Raw genomic sequence first — 21,046 nt, forward strand, 5'->3', positions numbered from 1 at the left:
ATTCTAGTATCAGTAAAGACAAACTTCTTTTGGGCCATAAACAGAAAACTTTAGTACAGGTGCACTTCAGAATTTTTTTAAAACAGGCAGGCTGCTCTATCAATATCATTTGACATTTCACATAATTAAGGATGCACTCTAGTCATTAATTTTCCTTAAAAATATCTGTAATTTCTTAAATTCCAGCTTTAACCTGGCATGCATTTTTCTGTGCTGTGAATAGACTTCACAGCCTGCAATACAGCTCCCTGCTTTCTCCCTTACTCAGCACCTCCTTTCACCAAACTGCAACGACCCAAAGAGTCACAGAGAAAATATTAATTCCTGGATGTCCAAGTCCCAACTGGGATTAAAAGCGAGTGCTAAATGTAAGAGCGAAGAGACTTTCCAGGGGGACAGAGAGCATTTGTGCTTCATTTTGACAAATTTTAAGATACTGGTCTTCAAAAAAAGAAAACACTCCCATGACAACGTGTTTGCAGGCAGCAATTTGGTAAGAATATAAATACTGCTTTCTTCTGTATCTTGACAGGTCAGGGCTTGTCAGTTTGACAGGTCATTTGTGAGCACAGCTGGGGACCTAGAGGAAAATCCTCCAAAGCAGATCACGGTGGCAGCTGCACAGGAGAGCCAGTCTCGGGCTTCGGAAGCCAAACGTGTAAAGTCACAGTTTAAGAGCATGAGCCCGAGTCAGCGTTAAACAAGAACATGCACTTACTGCAAAAAACAAGCTACGCTAAACCTAATGCCATACCTTCTCTCCAACAGCAGCGACTTGCTGTCCCTGAAGTAGACAAAAGCTTTCTGCTGGCCAGGCAATATGCAGTGAAAGATTATTTTATATAATACTTGGAATTTTACCTTTCCTTCCCGCATGAACAGCACTCAAAGGTATTAGAAAATTCTTGCTTTTTTATACTAAACAGGATGTAAAAAGAGCACTTTTACCAGATAGCCTACCTGTAAAATACTAAACACCTGCAGCAGACAAAACCTCTGATGATGCAGCTCGGCATAACTACTGCATTAACATTCCCCGGGATGAGTGACAGGAATCACTCATGCATTAACCATGGATTCACCCACATGAGTTCAATAGTAGAGCAAAGCATCCTGCTCACATAGAATACAACCACCAAAGCATTTTTTGCAAGAGCAGGGACATTAAAACATCACAGGCTGCAATATGCACCATTACGGTACTCCAGTTTCTCTCTTTTTAAAGCATTTATTCAATAGCTCGCATGCTCATCAAAACTGAGGTTGTCTGTTGCAGGCTACAGCTCCTTAGAAATCTAATAAATAAAAAAGCAGCATATTGGTCATTTCTCAGAAAATTTCTTAGGAAAAAAATGTGTACAATTCTCTAATTACTTATGTACTACTTGATTAAAAAAAAAACAACAACAACAACAAAAAATACCACTGTTTTGCAGAAGACTAAAATGCTTCTACTTTGACAAGAGGACTGAGATTTAGCAGGGGAATCAAAGCAGTACTTGATCAAAATCTGTGCAAGTTTGGCCAGGACACCAGGACATTAGCTCTAATAAGGCCCTTTCCAATGACACCCATAATTTTGGCCATGATTTGCCCTGCAATTGCTTCTCTTGACAGCCCTGGGTCACTGAACAGCTAAATAAGGGTCTTAGGTAGATAAAAACTTAAGTACTTCCACAATGAGTAGCTTGGAGCCCAAGTATAAAGTCTGAGAAAACGGGGTTGAGGAATGATGCAATGACAGGGCCAGGGCAACAGAGGGGACACCAAGACAGGCCACTTTCCCATCAGAGATGAAGAGGCTGAAACCAGAAATTCCTGAATCTCTACTAGCAAGTACCTGCGAAATCCACCAAAAAAAATTCACACTGCATCTTCGCTTCCAACTACTACCACACACTGCAGTTACAAACCTCTGAAGTGAATTATTTATACCACTATTCCTACTCAAACAATTTAGGCAATGCTTCATTTCCCAAAGATAAAAACACTCTTGTGCTTCAATACGCAGGGCTGCAGGGAGAGCAGGACATGGCAGCAAAAGGGGCTCGAGTCCCACAGTTCACGATGAGATTCACAGGTTATGATTCATGGTTCAAATCAATCTTCCCGAGCAGCTACAGATCCAATGATCTCATTTTCTGACAACTTCACACAGCACTGATCTGCAGAGCCTGGATTCTACCCACATTGCTACAGTGAACAGCTATAAACAAAGTTAAAGAGAGAGTAAACCTGAATATTGAGACACAAAAAGCAATGCAACCAGTTTTGATGAAGTTACATGTCCTGCCTACGCAGTGCTAAGGTGATGCTACAGCACAGCACCGAGCAGAACAGGTCAGGAGGATGCTCGAAACTCAGCACTCAGAACCAACGTGTCCCCACGCTGGAAAAATAACAACAGGGGGAAGAGCGGTTCATTCCGACTGGTCCAGTACAGGAGGGGAAAAAGAGGGAAAAGGAGAGAAGGGAGAATCTGGCCACATAATTATAGACTTTATGAGGATGCATACACAGTTAGAAGCCATACTGAGATTCTTCCAAGCACCCTTAATTCTGTTTTTCTTCACTGTTAGCTGCTTGACTAGTCTGTCACAATTTTTCAGCTATTTTTAAATATTACAGATAAGCAATACATCACGTATCTGTGTGTCAGAAAAGAAATAAGGAGAGTATATAACACAGTGCAAGCTAGTGAAAAATATTCATGTTTCATACAGCAGGCAGTTAGTGGGTTCCATGACCACACAGTACCACTGGAAAAACATCATTATCAAATATATATTTAACTCTTAACAGATTCAGATAACAGGTTATACTGCCATATGGTAGTATAAACATTTTACAGCAGTGCAATCTTGCAAGTTCTTGCCATTTGCAGTGAATATTCTTCACAACACAGCATCTGGTGCTGGCTTCATTTTTACACTGAAAACACTATGACAATTTACAAATACAAGGTATGGCAGTATTATTGACTGATCTTGCTGACTCTCTAACTGCAGCCGCTAGGAATCAACAGAATACAACTTCGAAATTTTCACATCTGCGCAATATTTTTACCATTTATTATTTAAAAACAGTCAGCTTTACATACTTAGAGCTCTCACAGAGCTTCAATACACCCTCAAAATGCTGGATAAAATCCAAAGGAAAAAAGAAACTTCTAAAATTTATTCCATTGTTTATACTTGAGGGAATTAAAAAAAAAAAAATCTCCAATTTTAAGGCTGCTCTATGGATTTCTCTATGAAGAAACAACCCAGGCTTCCTTTCATACATTTCTGGTACTACAACATCCATCATCTACTTGACTTTAATTAAGTGTACATAAAAATTAGTATTTTCCTCTTTGGAGGATTATCCCCAAGTGATGTCTAGCAGAAAATACAAACCAAAGGCCTCATTTAATCCACCTACTCCAGGTTTCAATTTGGCTCACAACACATAATTGGAATTGCAAGTGGATTTAAAGAGACCACGAGAAAGAAGAAAACTCACCATTCTAACTACTTCGGGGTAAGTCTGCTCTGTCAAACAGCCTCTGCTTATTGTAATGTAGTCCACCAGTTCATTAAGAGTGGAGCGCTTGTATTCTTTCATTTTAAGGTCTGAAAGCGTGTCCATGAAGTCAAAAATGACACAGCACTGTTGAAGTTTCTTTAGGAACAGTTCAGGCTGCTCTGAAGATGGAACGTCTATGGAACAAGAAAGGAAAGCTTTGTGAGTCTGGCATCTCTTTATATAAAACAGGAATTCTTTTTGAAGATCAGTTTCAAAGGAAATCAGCATTCATACAGTTTTCTAAAACACAGCTCAGAGTAACAAATGAACCCCTGTACAGGAATCTACTGTTATTTACTGTATGAGATCTTGATCATCATCATCATGGCATAGCGGTGATTTAAATATATGTTCTTAAGAAAATAAGGTTCTCCGAAAAAACGCCAGGCTTAGGTACAGAACACAAATGCAACCATACTTAAGTCTTGATTCTAGAAAACACCACTAATTTCCCTGGGAGCTGACATTCATCAGCTTCCACCCAGGATAAGAGCCGTTGTTAACATATACCCTGGAGAAGGAAGAAAGAACTGTCAGATATATCAAGCTTTATTAAATTATATTTCCAAAAATACCGCATCACTTACGACTCTATATGAATACATGCATTTAAACTATATTTCGCAAACAAGTTTGAGGTCTCAGTGCTTACGACCATGCTGATTATTTCTGTAATAAAATCAAGTGTAATTTTTTTAAAACACAATGTGAATTTCCTGCTCTATTACATAAATATGTATTAATAGCAAAATTTTCTCATAAAACAGTATGTGTTTGACCAATACAGTAAACAGATAGTACTACTTGCCTTGTCTTTTTCTTCTTGTTTTTGTTTTTATCTCTGTTTTCTAAATTCTTTTATTTCTTAAGACTTGTACATGCTACCATAAAAGCCAACAAGAGGTACAGGGTTTGTTGAGTTAGGAATACATGGCAAACACCAGAAGCTGACAAATTTTTCAGTAGTTTTAAGGATAAAAGACCTGAGCCTGTTTTAATTAAAACCACGTACAAAACAGGTATTAATTTCAAGTCTGAAAGATCTGTGAACTATTGCAAGGCCATCGTATAAAAATGTAATTTTAAAAAGTACTGATGGAAACGTGAGGACCCTGAGACACTACACATCCACTCCTCACATTGCTTCACCACTGAAATGAATAAATATGGATTGCAGTACAAATAAATATTCTCTGTGCTTTTTGTTCTGACATGGTAAAGCACAAACATATGTTTAACCTTCTTTCACTTACAGCACCGTGGCAGTTACAGGATTCAGTGGGTTATCAAACTGCTTCCACAAAGAACAGGATCTAAGAACAAGTTTAATGGACAATATAGGCAGCACGCACTAATCTCACATTCATTAGGCTAAACCCTGTAGCAGCTGCAACCAAGCAAAGAAGTGGGGTGGTGGTGACATTCCACACCACATCATCCTTTTAATTGTCCATCCCACACTCCCAGAGGCTTTATCCATCCGTGGCTCAGAAGATGCAAGGAAGGTGGCCCCGCAGAGGCGAGTTCCCTTTGGGAAACCAGCAGGGATCGAAGACGGCTCATCCCAAAGCCACTTCACTCACTGAGCCACACACACCAATGCTTCAGAGCAGCTACATTTGTCCTCATCCAGCGAAGAAAAAGCCACTTCCAGGAGCTTCCAGTCTACGGCACTACCCAGCCCAAAGCCCACAGGGGATCCCCGGCCCTCTCCTCCACTCACCTGCATCCCCTTTTATGGAATTAACAATTAACAAGTAGTTAGCAATTTCCTCCAAAAGAAACATTGCAAATCCAAACATTTGCACTTGCATCTCTTTTCCAGTTTGTTTTTCAAGAAGAGTATTATGTTTAATTATAACTTAGGCTCTTTCTCACGCTATCTGTAATCCACCATCTAACTCCACAAACAAAAAATTGCACTTATATGACATCCTTGTTTTTACTGATGCCATTTACATGTTGAAGATTTCTATAGCTTGCTTTTCATTTTGGCTGTCAAGGTATGTACATCTAAGAATACACTACACAAAGCTTGTTCAAAGAAAAATGTAGGCAAAATTCACATGGAAATCCATGGGGATTCAATTCAAAGGAAGTTGCACCACAGTAAAAGGGCTCGCGTTTATGCCCATTTTAAGGTTGTATCAGCATTAAATACAAAATAATTAAAGCATTAAAATAATTTATAAAACCCTAAGGCTTCCCTGCCCCCCCCCTTAGAAAGCTAAGAGTGTGGGGAGAGAAATAAAAAATATAATTAAATTCTTCTCAAGAGAAACTACCATATGAATATGAGATGAATTCCAGGCCAGCCTTAACAGCAACCTATGAGCACTAAAGGAACAAAACAAAACACTCCTCTGGTCATGTCTGCTCTTCTTTACGAAGCAAAGTGTGATTTTGCAAGAAGTTTCATGCAATAATATTTTTAATCATTCTTCAGAATCAAAAGTCTCTTGGGAACAGGGTAAAACCTAAAGCGTCATCTTCCCTACTTGCCAGCAGAAAACGCCTTGGAGGATAAATGTTTTTGTGGGGACGCAGGGACAGAATACACACAGCATGGGAAGAGGGCAGCAAAAATCAATAAAAGACGTATTCCATCTTGTCAATCTTCCCAGAAAGACCAGTTCTGGGTCTTTTCCCTATTCCTCTAAACTCTCTTCCACAGAGGTACAGATCTAATACAGCGAATGATGCCCAACTCACAATTAACTGATGAAAACCAGCTAATCACCATGACCTCAGCAGAAAGATGCTCAGAAGTTTCCATGAATTCTGCATCCTTTCACTCTTGTTTTAACAAGCAGCTAAACATTTAGCCCCTTCAATTTTTTTATTTAATATTAACCTTCAATATTACCATTGCATTTGCTCCCAGTTAAAAGAAGAGGGAGTCATGCAACTGTTGTAATAAATCTGTGTATATATTGAGAATACTTTAATACTCTTTACAAATAAAATCAAAATGGCATGATTAACTGGCATGTCGATTTCTATACAGAGCACATGAGAGAATATATTACTAAAAACTGTATTTAAAGGAAAGCTGGCTTCTGCCTGGTTGACTGTGGGAATTCACCTCCTTATTTTCAGGAAAAAAAAATCTGCTTTACAAGTTAATTTTAAGGGTAAAAGGCTAGTCAGGTTTCCTTTTGCCCATTTGAAACCCAGTGCAATGTTTTTGATACACACAGAACATACAAAGGAGAGATGAGTGAGAGCAAGTATCTATAAACCCAGAAAATAAGCACCGCAGCTGCAAGAAAGTCATGCAACTGCAGACATAAAGGAGAAAAGGGCCTAGAATCAGAATGACGCACAACAAATGTTGCAGATTATAAACAAAATGTTAAGTAAAAACATGATATGCCGCCCATTCTACCCTTCACCCAAATACTTGCCTTTAGAACACTTATTAATAACAAATTTGTTACTAAAATGCTGCCAAAGTAACTATCCAGCATATAAACTATTGCTATTAATTAGCTTGAAGACAAAGTTTGCATAAAAAACTTGCAGTATCATCTTGCACTTTAGCAAAAATAGCCAGCATTTGGTTAAACATGAAAAATATAAGCATGTACTAAAATCAAAATAGTACATCCAAACGGAAGGACAGAGTTTAACACACTTTTTTTGCTTGTATTTGGTTTAAGAACTTACTTATAATCTTCAGACATCAGGAAACTCCTTGTTATTTACTTCCCCATCAACAGAGATTGTGTCCTGTATTGTTTCCCTATCAATTTAATGAGGTTTTAATTCCCCAATTCCGCTTCAATTTATCTTCCATATATTTTCCAAGCCTGGAATTATGCTATTGCTACTTAAGTAAAATCTCCTGGTCCCTTTAAAGCTCTAAAATAACAAAATGAAAAATTCAGAAAAAGAAAAAAAAAAAACACAACACCCCAAAAGTCAGCAATGTCTTGCCGAGTCAAATCCAGGGCTCCCCAAAGCCCAGTATTCCCTAACAGTGGTCAAACAGTATGTGGCTTAAAGAGAACAGGCCACTTTCCATATGCAGATTTTCTTGCCCAAAATTGCAGATATGCACACTGAGAACCGAACTGAGGACCAAACATGCTACTCAGAGCATTAAAATTATTCCTGGATGGCCAAACAGTGACGAAATTGGCATCCCAGAACTAGTTTGTCAGCAGACTTCAGATCCAATGGACTCGGGTTTCAGGTCAAAAGGCAGTTTTTGCTAAATTTCCACCATCCAAAGATCTGAAAATCTTTTTTATTTTTCCCTTTCTTCAAGATTGCCAGTTCATACGCATTTTGTACGCACATCTGCAACGTTACTTCTGACATATGGCAAGGAAGAAAATCTGGAACACTCAGCATCCGCCTAGCAAAACACACGATGAGAGCCAGGATTTATTTGATGTGCGTTTTCCCAGCTCGGTGCTGTATTCCTGCAAGAGGGACTCGTCAGGTGGAATCTGGCCGGAGAAGCAAGTTGTCTGAAAGAAATTTCTGGTGACCACAGGGAATGGATGAAGGTCTCTGCCACATTTATCCTGTCACCAGGTTAAATTCAATCACCTTTGGAAGGAAGGACCTACCTGCATAGGCTAAGGAGGCAGAGTTGTGCATTCATCTCCATTTCTGCATCTGCCCTCACGGATCACTATGAAGTTCCTATTTATAAGAAGCTAACTTTTTAGGTTTTATTCAGACACAATTTGTAAACTTTAATTAAAAACTCTGTTTTTTGGTATTCTCCAAGATGCTCTATTGAAGAGAACCTCTATCAAAATCCTGCTCAAAGCTTTAGATATCTCACAGCCCATCACACATGCACATGAGGCTACACTATTCACAGAAGAATATTGGTTTTAAGAGTCCAAGAAGCACAAATCCTTTCCCTCACTTCTTCACACACTTCTTCAGAAAAATAATCACTATCCTGATTCATTCATTTAATTTCCATGAGTGGTTGTCAATACTATGAATGCACTCTGGAGTCAGTGATCTTTCATGTATAATAATAGGGGCTTTCTGGAAAGCTGTTTCACCAACTCATTTCTTACACTTAACGCAGGCAGGACAGCATTTAGACATTGTGTTCCACACGTATGAAGTCTAACTAGCACTGACATTATTCACCCAGCAATAAATACAGTGGGACAAACTCAAGCTGACTTTCATGAGGGAACACCAAAAAAAAAAAATACGCACATTGGCATATTAATGTTTCCAGCACGTTCAAAATCCATGGTTAGCAATATTCCAAGGGATGAGCTCCAGTGCTTTTTCTGATCGTCAGTGTCTCTCCAGAAAGCCCATCACAAAATTGAGACTTTCTCCCCAAGCATAAAGTCCTCCCTGATCAAACTGAAGAAGCTGTCACCAAGAGAGAGTCTCCCGGGTAGTTCCCTGGGGATTTCGGATCCCGTGATTCCCCGTCTTGTGTGACGATACTCCCTGACCCTTTGCACAGGGCTCTTCCACACGCATCATTTCGGCAGTCTGAACAGAGCAGTCCAAAAGCAGCGTAGATGCTTTGTTTGATTTGAGTGCGTATGGAATGCAATTATAAGAAACCAAGGATACCTCTCACAGATGTACTTAAACATGCACAGTGCTACATTTTGGCAGCACAGTTGTCCTTAAAAATATATATATTAAACCAATCCTTTCTTTCCTCACACATGTAAAAATCTTACGGACTTCAGTCTCTACATAGAATAGAGAGATAAAGGCTGCTCTTTGCTTCAGCAAAAGGCCAAGAATAAAAGCAAAATGCCAATAAAAAAATTAAAATGACAATAGAAAGGATGTTTTTAAAACTATACTTCTTATTTTTTTAAGTTTAGGAAACTCCCAATAAACTTTTTGCCTCCTTGCACATTAGGCATGGGACAGAACGCGGTTCAGGCCTCTGTACACGTGCGAAGGCCTCTTGCTCCAGAAGCACCGTGGTGAAGCCATAGCGAGGGAGGGACTCCTTTAGGCTCTGCTTTTGTCAATCCATGACCAACAAAATCACCAGCTGTGCCAACACCATCACCCATGACATGGTCATCTTCCACTCTGGACACTGACCGAAAGCACACGCTCATCTGCCAAAGCTACCGATGAGGCAGAGCCACACTCAACACCCACACTTGTTGCAGGAGGACTGTTAATGCAAAACAGCAGTGTGGATATATCACCTCCCAGCACGTACGGAACACCCAATGTATCCTAGGTTTTACTAAAAAAATAAAAATAAATAAATAAAAATCAGAAGAGGTGGAAGGAAAGGAAAAGAGCCAGGGAATATTGTGAGAAGAAGGGAAGCGAGTGGGAATGCAAGGAAGGCAGAGCCAAAGCAAGCAGAAAGCTTTAGACTAAGAGAAACAGAGTGAGGCAGGGCATAAGCGGACTTGGAAAAGAGGGGAGGGAAAAATATCTGGGGAAAAGGTACACAAGGAAAGGAGGGAATGTTTTAAAAAGGAAAGAAGAGGACCCCAAGTGTTCAAGGAAAACAGTAATGAATTAATCAGTGGTTAGGACAGCTAGGGGCTGGATTCGATCAGGCTACTGTGTATCTGGAGATTCCTGACAAACCACAACATCTTTCATATAACCATCCACAATATTTGGGGCGAGTTCTGCCCTGACATGAAATTCAAACTTATTTTTGGCCCTGAGTTGATCACAGATTTTGTGTTTGCCTTCCTTCTATTCCCACCTTTTTTTTAAAAAAAAAAAAAAAGGAATTTTTTTTTTAAAAAAAATAGCATTTCCAAAATAATGGTTAGAGATTTTTTTGTTTCTTAAGCAGAGAAAAGAGCTGGCAAATATACACATAAATGTTATTTCCATTTCCTAAATGGAATACGTGGCATCAGATCCCCAAATAAGACAAAAATACTTTGCTGAAGCACTGAGATTTATTGTGGCCAATTTTCCTGAATTGACTCAAGTTTCTTTTACACTGACTCAGAAAGTTTGTGCTACTTGTATTAAATAGGTTATTACAGAATTGCACTTTCCAAACAGAAGCAAAGTTCCATTCAAATGAGTCAAAGTCACCGGGTTTGCTGACCTGTCACCAGAGAGCTGCTGCCCATAACTCTCCTGTCACTCGGGGCACTGAGCTGAGGTACCGAAGGGACGATGAGGGCACCTTTGCCACACACCTCTGGGTAACCCCTCACCATGGGAAAAGACCCAACTGCTTCTTTTCAAAGTGTTCTCAAAGAGAAAAAGAAATAAGGAATGGATTATTTTAAGTGTAAAAATGCCCTAAAACTGAAAGTCCTCAAAATTTTAACCGCATGTCCCACTACAAATACAAGACTGCAAGAAAAATATCTTTGTCCTTTGGCTTCTTGACCCTCCAATATGAGTAACTAAGATGCTGTCTCTCCTTCCACCTTCATTTGATTCAATTTAGCTTCATCTCTGTACGTGGTATCTCCATTGGGGTAACTTGTTCAGTAGTTGCTGTGGCCAAGTACCACCTTACTGTGACCTTTTGCTTCTGGTACTACACGAGTTTGCATTAACTCCATGGTCTTGGACTCTAACAAGCACATTCTAAATGACTCCTGCTCTACATCTTCCAACAACTTAAATTACAACATCAAGTTTTGCCCTGCATTTTTAATGTTTAGCTTCGAAATGCGACTACACTTCGATATTCTAGGAATCTTTTTAAAAGAAGAAAATAGGTTTCTGTCTAAATAAATAAATAAATGATTCTTCACAAATATTTTCTGGTTGACAGCAGTGTTCCCTCCTATGTTCTCTAGCAACATTTCCCAGCCCTGGTTTCCTGAAGGAGATGACTAAACGCTGGTCCTGTGGGGCACCTTCATATGTCGTTTTAATTTTACTTATCCAGATTGACCATTTGATAATTGCTGAAATCATTTGCTGCCCAACACAAAATAGGCTTGCAGGAAAAGATATATTTCATCAAAATTAAACTTGAGATTTTCTCATTTGAAAAGACGAAACTACAAATAGAACAAAAAGCAAAACAGGCTGAATTTGACAATCAAATTCCTTTCTACTTGCTCAGTTCCTCTGCCCTAAAACACATTACAGACACCAGAGCCAAGAGGACAGTGCAAACACAGATATGTCATCTTTCAAGTGATTGCCCCAATTCTGAAAGCCAAGTAAGGGGACACAGGCAGTCGGGCAGTAACTTCATGCCCCCCGTCCCAATCCACTTGTTCCATCTTTCTTTCCAGGCAGTCTCCAGGAGCACCATCCTCTTGGTCAGGTTCCCATCAGATCACAAAAACCTTTCTGTTTTACCACATGACATGAGAGGGGTTTGTTCTCTGATGACTATCAAATATAAGAATACAAACATAACATTGCGTTCTTATAGCTACTATTCTCTCTAAGTGCAGTCACAAGGCAATTCAGGACTTGCATTAGGATGTATTTGTTTGGTACGTTAAGTACATAATGAAATCATGATAAAATTGTGTAGCTGTATGTGCTCCCTGGAAGAGTGCAAAAATTAGACCTTGCTTCTCAAGTGCTCTGAAACCACTACACGCCCAAATCAACATTTGCAATATTCATTTTGTTCACACGAAAGGACTGCTGACTTGCCCTATGAAATGTATTCAAAAGCACTCAGATGCTTGCAAAGAATTGAACTGACAGCACCGAAAACCCAAACATACTCTCAGTTACAAGCACTAGGAGAGCTACTCTGCTTGATACTGATGCTTATATCAAAAGTCAACTGAGTACTACATTCACCAATGATCCCAAGTAATTGAGAGCTATTTTATAAATAAAACCCACCCGTTCAAAAGCTGAGGCCAATATTAAGAAAGAAAAATTTGCAGTTATTAACCTGAATAATATAAACACATATAAAGCATAAGCTTAGATAAAGAATGGTTTAATTGAACTCCGAAAGACATAGGTCCTAATTTCTTGTCATTTGGTAGCACAGTCATCTATCTTTAGCCAAGAACATATTCTATTTCTGCTAATTTAACAAAGTAGTCTACCAACACTTTCCAGTAATGCACTAAGCAATTTGTCCATCATGTGTTTGCTTTCTCATTCTCTCCACAGAGGGAGAAATGTGTGCAATGGAGTACACAATACAAGGTGTCGTGTTCGTGTACGAAAAAGGACAAGATTTAATAAACACACTTTAAACATTATGATGGAAAATGGGGAAGCAAGACAAAAGAATGCATACTGCAGGCCCCAAAAGGATCTCTCAAAAAGCTTCTTTACCGACACAGCTTTCCTCTCCCTCCACATGTTCCCACAAAATTCTTGGTTTGGAACTTGATTGTTCATTTAGTCTTTTAAATACTACAAATTCCTCCCATTGAGCTCTCTGAGATTGGAATTACCACCTCAGGCCAGATCCAGCGTTCTATCAAAACCAAGCCGGGGTACAAGTAGGGAGGAGACGTGGCAGCGTGTCCCTTGGGAACACTTCACTAGGGAGTTGCGTTTCCCAGGCACCGACCACGTAAACCTCACACGTCCCAGAGGAGCGGGTCAAAACCCAGGAAAAGCTGAAGGCCCATCCCGACCTACACATGAAGCTCACACTTCCTTGGGAACAGAGAACCTGGAAAGCAGCGCTCAGGGCTGCTCTGTGAGGACGCTGCATCCACAAGCAACCGCACAGCTTGCTTTTCAAGAAAGGTGGTTGCCACATCAGTCCCTCTGTGAGCCCCTGCCCTTGCACAAGGCTTGCGAGCAGTCAGGCTCAACCAGCTGCTCTTCAGACGTGGCGAGCTCTGAGGCTCAGACTATGTGATTCAGTACCTTATGGCAATAAGTTCAATTAGCCAGGCTGTTAATTAAGGGAATGCTCTTTCACGTATTGCCAAGCCTAGTCAATCTGTCTGAATGAGAAAAACAAACAAACAACAAATCTCGGTCAGTATTTCATTTTGCTTTTGCAATTTTTGTAGAGTACTCCACATCCACTGGTACCCAAAAGTATATCCCCAGAGGATCATTTCTACGGCAATCCTCTTTAGGTTGTTGAAGATGTGCAGCAATCCCACAAGAGAGAGAAAACACAACATTCATCATCTTCACTAATATGCAATATTCCCCAATAATCAGCCAAGTTATTTTGCATTATGCTGGGTAATTTATGTTATTGGCATTATCATTATATGAAAAATATAAACTAGTCCTTTAAAAAATGTAGTTCTAGAGAGCAAAGACTTCATTTATGAATATCTGTATCTGTCTAAACAAACACTCTTATCAAAGCCTTGCATTACCATAACACACATGGAAGCTTTTTCTTATTATCTTTACTTCTAACCTCTTCAGAAAGTGCTAAATAATAAAAACCGAAGTTTATTTCCACAGAACACACCTGCCTGCGGGCCTGTATGTCAATCACTGCGTCTCTGGTCCCTGAGAAACGCCGCTATCACCCAGGCAAATGTATCTGACAATCACTGGGCCCTGGCATCTGAAGTGAATTTCCCTAGAGATTATTTAACCCCTCTGCAATATAACCAGCACTCAGCAAATAATTGACCCATTCCAAATAACAATTCATTATTATAAAACTTTTTAAGATCCATAAGCAAGTACAAGACATTATAAAACTACACAGGTAAGGATACCACACAACCAAAACTAAACCAAAGATAGCACTTCGCTGCATATCAAAAGTCACTCGGCAAAACTTTACTAGTTTAAATTATTACATTTAACACAGCATAACTGGTTCATTTAGTTAAATATAATTAAAATCTTTCCTCTGTCATTACCAAGCATTGCTTTTCAACTGCTACTCTCTATCTCCTTCCAAAATATTCTGTAGTGAAGTTGCTTTTATATTGAAGATCAGACAGAAATTGGATTATCAACAAGATGGACCCTCAGCTGGTTGTAAACGTCATCTTCAGGTACCACTGCCCTTCCTGTAGTCCGAGTGTTGCACGAGTTTACTGGGGGCGAGATGCCACTGCGCTCACCGTCAGCAAGCTCACTGCTTGCTAATCATGAAAAGGAATCTCAGCAGTTAATATATTCCACTAAAAATTAATGAAGAAGAAACTCAGCAGGAAAGTGTATTTTACAGACCTAGTCATATAAGAAGTCTGAAAGTGCCCCTTCACAAGTGAAGTCGTTCAAAAACAGTGCTAGTGAATTACCATAATTTTTAAAAGGCATTTTACAGTGTCTTTGCAGCTACAGAGCACTGATCAAGAAAACATGTATAGTTGAGCAAACGTGCTTTGTATGTGGCCATATGAACAGATACCACACATTCTCTCGCTTGCTCACAGGTTTGGGGATGTAGCAGATTCATTCTCAGAGCAGCAGGAAGAACTCTAGACTTACCTGCATGCTCTGTATATATATATATATATATATATATATATATATAAAATAAAAATTAAAAAACAAACAGAAAAACTATAACAGAAGTTATATATCTATAACAGAAAACTATAAATATACTCCAACTTTACCTCAATGTAAAATTACGTCAATGTAAAATTACCTTCAACTTCTTCATGAAATATCAAATTCACTAATACATTATTAAATAATATTACAAACAGAACATGCCATTTACAATTTTAAATGAGTATTTAAGCACCTCCACTGGAGCAAAGTTTATCAACAGGAGGCACAGACAGCATCCTGCATCCTCTTACCACTACGTTCAGGCTCTATCAGTGGGCACATACACAGATGGCCTTTTCTCAACCCTATAGCCACTGTACACTCAAACTAGGTCAGCCAAGAACAAAAGAGTTTTAAACTATACCAACCTATAGCAGCTTCAGCATCCTACAGAAATAACACAGGACTGTGGAAACCGGTGCAGCCACACGACGAAGTTATAACTGCAAAGTACAATCCCCCAGCATCAGGTTCACCTCGCTGTTGCTGGAAGACCACTCAGTTCTTTGGTCTCAGGGATTCACACAGAAGTCAACTGATCCCCTTCCAGCAAACCTGCTGCAGGAGCACTTCTGTGGGCATCACTCCTTCCTCTGGCAAAAGCACTGAAGGGTCAGTCCTGAAAGTAACATCCAAAATCCAGCAGGCTTTATACTCACTCCTTGCCCTTTAGAGCATGTGACAGCTTGTTTCATTTTGGTATCAATGCCAGCATTACCCCTCTCGTGAGCAAGGAGGGAAGAACCCAGCTCAGACGTTCCTTCTGCAGCAAGCAGGAGAACCCAAGTTTGAGGGTCGGATTTTGTATTAATTCCTGCCGTTTCTCTGGGCCACTCGTACCTCTCGCCTGTTCCTGAGGTCCCTCTCAACCATGTCTGCAAGGCTCCGTTCAGCAGCTCGCCTCTTTTGTGTTGCTCCTCTCGCTCTGTAGCCGAAGACCGTCTCCAAAACGGCCCCCACTTCGCCAAATGCCAGCTATTTTTACCTAGGCTGCAGTCTTACTCCGGATGCTGCTAATTGGGCCCTTAGTCACAACGGGAAAAGTAACCAAGTTGAGTAACTCTTTCTGAGCTGCCGCCTGGGTGATCTGGGAGCCTCAGACTCGCACTTCTTCTGAACCACAAAACTTTCAGGGAATTTGTTCATGTGCAATATGAGTCATAAACAATGAGTCCCGTGCAATGCTCTGTAATATTCTGTAGCAACTTCACACACTACTTTTTAAAGTAATGACCTTCTTGCACCAGAGCTTTATGCACTTGAAGTTCTAGAACCCACTGACAAGGCACTACTTAAACTCGTAGATAGCTGCAGCACTAAGTAGCAGCTGTTCTGTTTATTCACCAGGTGTTTTTGGCATGTGCTACCCAGACAAATTCGTAAACCTGTTAGGAGTTACTCAAAAGAAATGACAGAAAATCCATGCAGTTTTTTATGAGTGAAACAGCTAGAGAAAATCGGAAATACAAGCAACCACTTTTGAAACAGGTGTTTTTCCACAGACTTCTTTTTTATATACATCTGAACTATCTAACCATTTGAATGTCCTTTTTTTTGGCCTCTTAATCACCTTACTAATGTAAAGTAAAGTTTAAGAAATTAGAATTTCTTTCCAGCTCTTCTGTTTCTGTTTGTCCACATTGGCAGATATGAAAAAAACAGACCCTCCAAAAGCTAGACCAGTCAAGGAGCTTTACTAGGAAAACACAGGGAAAAGTAAACAACTAAGCAATCTAAATTTAAATAAGCATCTTACTTTGCAGTCAATGTAATACTTTATTATTCTTCTAGAAAGGCAAATCAAATGTTGAGTATTTAAAAATGCTGAGTATTTAAAAAGCATTAATTCAGAAGAAGTACAGGATGTAAATGAGAGAATTAACATTTTAGAATTAGAATGAGACTCGTTTTTACTAATGAAGGCCACAATCATTTGATACCAACATAATGAATCCCCTCTAGAAATTCTGAAGTCACCGCAGACAAACACATCAAGCATTTTTGACAACATGAATGTAGCTATGAGATGAACTAAGCATCCTCTGTAAAAACTAAAAGCAATGCTTTAGACAGAGTAGTAATCCTGGATTCAGTTAAATACTGGCAGAATTAAAACTCTTCACTGGGACAAAAAAAAAAAAAAAAATCCTGTTCCACCCCAGAAAGCCTGTGTAAGCTGCCAAGAGCAAAGGGAAGGGCCTTCAGCTCCGGAACATTAAAAAGGCAGTCATAAATATATATAGAGAGAGAGTATATATATATATAGTATATATGTGTGTGTGTGTGTGTGTGTGTGTATATTTTAAAGAATGTTTTGGAGAACACAATATCTGGTAAGATGGTGCTGTACTTTTTCCATGCAGACGCAAGAGAACTTGAAATCATTTATTCTGCGTATGAGAGGCTGGATGTTTCGATGATGGTTTTGCTACGCCCTTGAAAAAGAAACTCCTATTCACTTGCAATGAAGGCAAAAAAGGATCTGCCTTCAATGTGGTCCTGCCAAAACACACCAAGTCTCACAGCAGCCTGCAACACTTCCCCAGAGAAACGCCACTTCAATCTACCCCACTTCAAGCCCCTACTTCTCCTTCCGAAATTAGAGGAAAGTTTACTTATTTGTTTAAAGAAGCAGTTCTGTACAGTTGTGCACAACTGTGGTCCAGACTGAGGCCAGGAGAAGGCAAAGAAAAACTCAAATAAATTATGATATGCAAAAGCATACCGCTATTTTTTTCCCCTCCTTAAACTGAGTTCAGCTGCCTGGTGCCCGAGGAGCAGTGAGGAACCCTGGCTTCCACAGGGACAACCTCTGTGCGAGCACTGCGACGCTCCCAGCTCAGTTCCTCATGGGATTCACCTCCAGAGCCCTGCATCCTCCCTGCACTTCTCCCGGCCTTGGCCCCGCAAGTGCCCCCTGCCCAGGAGGGTGTTTTGGCCACGGCGGTGTCGGATGGGCCTGCCCGTGACGGACGAGCTCTCCCGAGCGCCTCACTCCGCGCGGCGCCCGGGCCGTCCTCTCCTCCTGCACAGCTTCCCGCTGCCCGAGCGCAGGGCCGAGGCCGGCGTGCAGCAAGGCAGAGGAGATGGGAAAAGGCGCCTTGAGAAATTAAGGGGAAAACAGCAAGGTGAGCAAGGCGCTGGAGAAGGAGTCTTCATGTGGGTGAAGGCACAAGGAAATGCCAACACGGACACAGGATCGGGCACTGCCTCCAAACCCACCTGCCCTTTACCCTTTGCAAGCTTTGAGATTCAACCAGTGCTGAATGCCCACATGGTGAACAAGTCTAGGGCCACAAGGATGATCAGGGGCCTGGAACATCTGCCCTACGAGGAGAGGCTGAGGGAGCTGGGCCTGTTCAGCCTGGAGAAGAGAAGGCTGAGAGGGGATCTAATCAGTGTATATAAATACCTCAAGGGAGGGAGTGCAGAGGATGGTGCTGGCCTCTTTTCAGTGGTGGCCACTGATAGGACTAGAGGAAATGGCTGGAAACTTAAGCATCAAAAGTTCCAAAGGAACTTAAGGAAAAATTTCTTAACAGTGAGGGTGACAGAGCACTGGAACAGGCTGCCCAGAGAGGTTGTGGAGTCTCCTCTGGAGATCTTCAAAACCCGCTTGGATGCAGTCCTGTGCCACGTGCTCTAGGTGACCCTGCGTGTGCAGGGGGTTGGACTAGATGACCTCTAGAGGTCCCTTCCAACCCTAAGCATTCTATGATTCTATGATTTGTTAGCCTTCAAAAATACAAATTAAGTATTTTTGTAAAATAAAATACTTCAGGAAAAAAGTCATGAGCAAAAGTTTATCATCATTTCTTCACATCCTCACTAACGCACAGTAACAGAATACTCAGCAGTGCCTGATCTTTGCAATCCCTGATATTTTTTTTTCATATTACTAAGCAAGATCCTCCGAGTTAAAAAGTTTGAGGGAAAAAAGCAGTTTAGATATGAGACCAAGCTCAGGTAGCAGAAACAGCGTGTGTGCAGTAGCATTTCCCTCCTCCTTGGCAGGATAAATTTGCTAAAAGAGCTCTGCTTTTCTGCCAGGTTCCGGTATCGGGCTAGCTGCGATAGCTCCCCGGCCCTGCAGGCTGATAACCCAACTCTCCCTATAAACAGGTCTTTCCAGTTCCTCCTCCCTTCCTGATTCTACATGCGAGCAACAACTTCCTCTTGGTTTTCCCCCTTCAGTGATCATCCCACCTTTTCTTATGAGTACTAAGTTCCTATTAAAGGTCTCATTAAGCCTTAAAAGTCATAAAAATAAAAAAGATTTTAAACCTTTAAACTTAAAAGATTTTTTTCTTAAAATACTTAATAAAATATATATATCACTGAAATCTGCAGAAAGAGGAATTCTAGAACTATTTGAAAAGGAATAAAAATAAAACCCCAAAACTGATGACTAGAAGAAATGTTTAATTTATAATGAATTAAACCTCTAACCTTTTTTGCATGTCCAAAGGTTAGACTATGCGGGCTAACAGATGGTATACAAAACTACTGCTGGAAGAGTATTTTAAAATTAAGCTTCATGCACTATGGATTTTTTTACTATGCATAATAAACACTGATGTCCATTCTTAAACTAAACAGAAATACAGTTTGTTTGTTTTTTTCCCCATGAAAGTGGTTAAAAAGACAGGACTAGTAAGAAAGCATCTGGATTTATAACCTTCGCATAAAAACTTGGAAAACTGGAGTTCTCTCCCATCTTTAAAAGTCAATTCCGCCTTTATTCTGCACATAATCCTCTACTTCCAACTGGAAGAAAACCAACTTGAGTCCTCGCATGTTCGATGACAACTGCAAACTGGTCTTAATTGAAGTAAGCCTTGTGGAAAAAAAAATATACTGCAATTTCTCTTTTGAATTAAAATACAAATATTTCCATGTGATACCAAAATTGCTTATATAAACAATTCGATTCAAACTTCTTCAATATCACATTACAGTCCCTCTAAACATCACTGAACATACTGATTATAATGTGTTATTTAAGATTATTATATAACTCACTGGCCAGAGTAACACAGACATCATTAACACTTCCCTTTTCATGCCTACCTTGAAAATTTAGTACTCATTCAGCAAACCTCAACCAGGCAAAAGCACTAAAAATGATTCTGAGTAACACCAAAACAGACCTTAACTCTGTTACAGGTGGGAAAACCTGTTACAACACAGATGCTGATCTTACATTTCTACAGGTCTCCCAAGGCTAGAACTCTGAATACACGAACAGGTCATAAGTTGATTTAATTACCACTCACCGTATCAAAAAAAAACTCATAGTATGTATGCAAATAGAAGGCAGTAAGAGTATAATATAGAAAGATCAACTTCTCTAAGAGTCCAAAGCTTTGCTACACTAAGTGTTGACAGAGTATTTTTAAATGAAACTTGTCAACAAAAGTTCCCTGCTGCTAAAGAAGGATCTCAGCTATAAACCAAAAAATATGAGGAGAAAAGAGGAAAATCTGAAACATAAGCAGTGTAGAGAAAGTCAACTGTGTAGCAGTAAGTTACCTTTTGACTACACATGAAGTTTCACAAGTACTCAGATAATATCAAATCCATTTTTTAAATATGTAAGAAAGCATTATTAGAATAATATTTTTTCAGATCTCTTTTAGAGAGCCTTACCTTCATAATAATGCCCACAGGATTAATACTGTTGCCTTCCATTACCGTATGGCTGTAAAGCACAAGCCTCCTCTCAACATGAGTGCTTACGGAAGGTATGCTCAGCAGTCAAACACATTCTACCTAGTGAATTATATTCATAACTGAAGGGTGATTAACACTAAACAAGCTCACACAAACAGCACAGCAAATCATTCTTCTCAAATAGCCAATCGCTGACACCAAAACATTTCTGCTTTTAAGTCACATTAGAAGCAACTTCCTCCCCACCCATTTTATTTGCTATTCACGCATTGACAAGAACATGGAAACAACTTTAGAAAAAAAGCCATCTGCATCTTGGAAGAACCTATTCTGCTTAAGGATGAAATACCACTGATGAACAGAAAGGAGGAAGAGCTTCTCCGAGTAAATAAATTTTATTTCCTCCTTTCAGAGTTTC

At 39.9% G+C, this 21,046-nt stretch overlaps 1 protein-coding gene across 3 annotated transcripts in view; it reads right to left on the reverse strand.

The window, feature by feature from the left end:
* The window catches only part of PPP2R5E (protein phosphatase 2 regulatory subunit B'epsilon), a 65,673-nt gene that overhangs the window by 24,226 nt on the left and 20,401 nt on the right, over nt 1–21,046 (reverse strand). For all 3 annotated transcript variants that reach the window (XM_088539602.1, XM_088539600.1, XM_088539601.1), the window contains exon 3: nt 3,505–3,701. In XM_088539602.1, the coding sequence (XP_088395728.1) occupies nt 3,505–3,701 (197 nt within the window). The remainder of the gene's footprint in view (nt 1–3,504; nt 3,702–21,046) is intronic.

This window comes from Tinamus guttatus, unplaced genomic scaffold (genome assembly GCF_059628265.1).
Source record: "Tinamus guttatus ecotype Peru unplaced genomic scaffold, ASM5962826v1 Tinamus_guttatus_pri_ptg000048l, whole genome shotgun sequence".
Classification (NCBI taxonomy): domain Eukaryota; kingdom Metazoa; phylum Chordata; class Aves; order Tinamiformes; family Tinamidae; genus Tinamus; species Tinamus guttatus.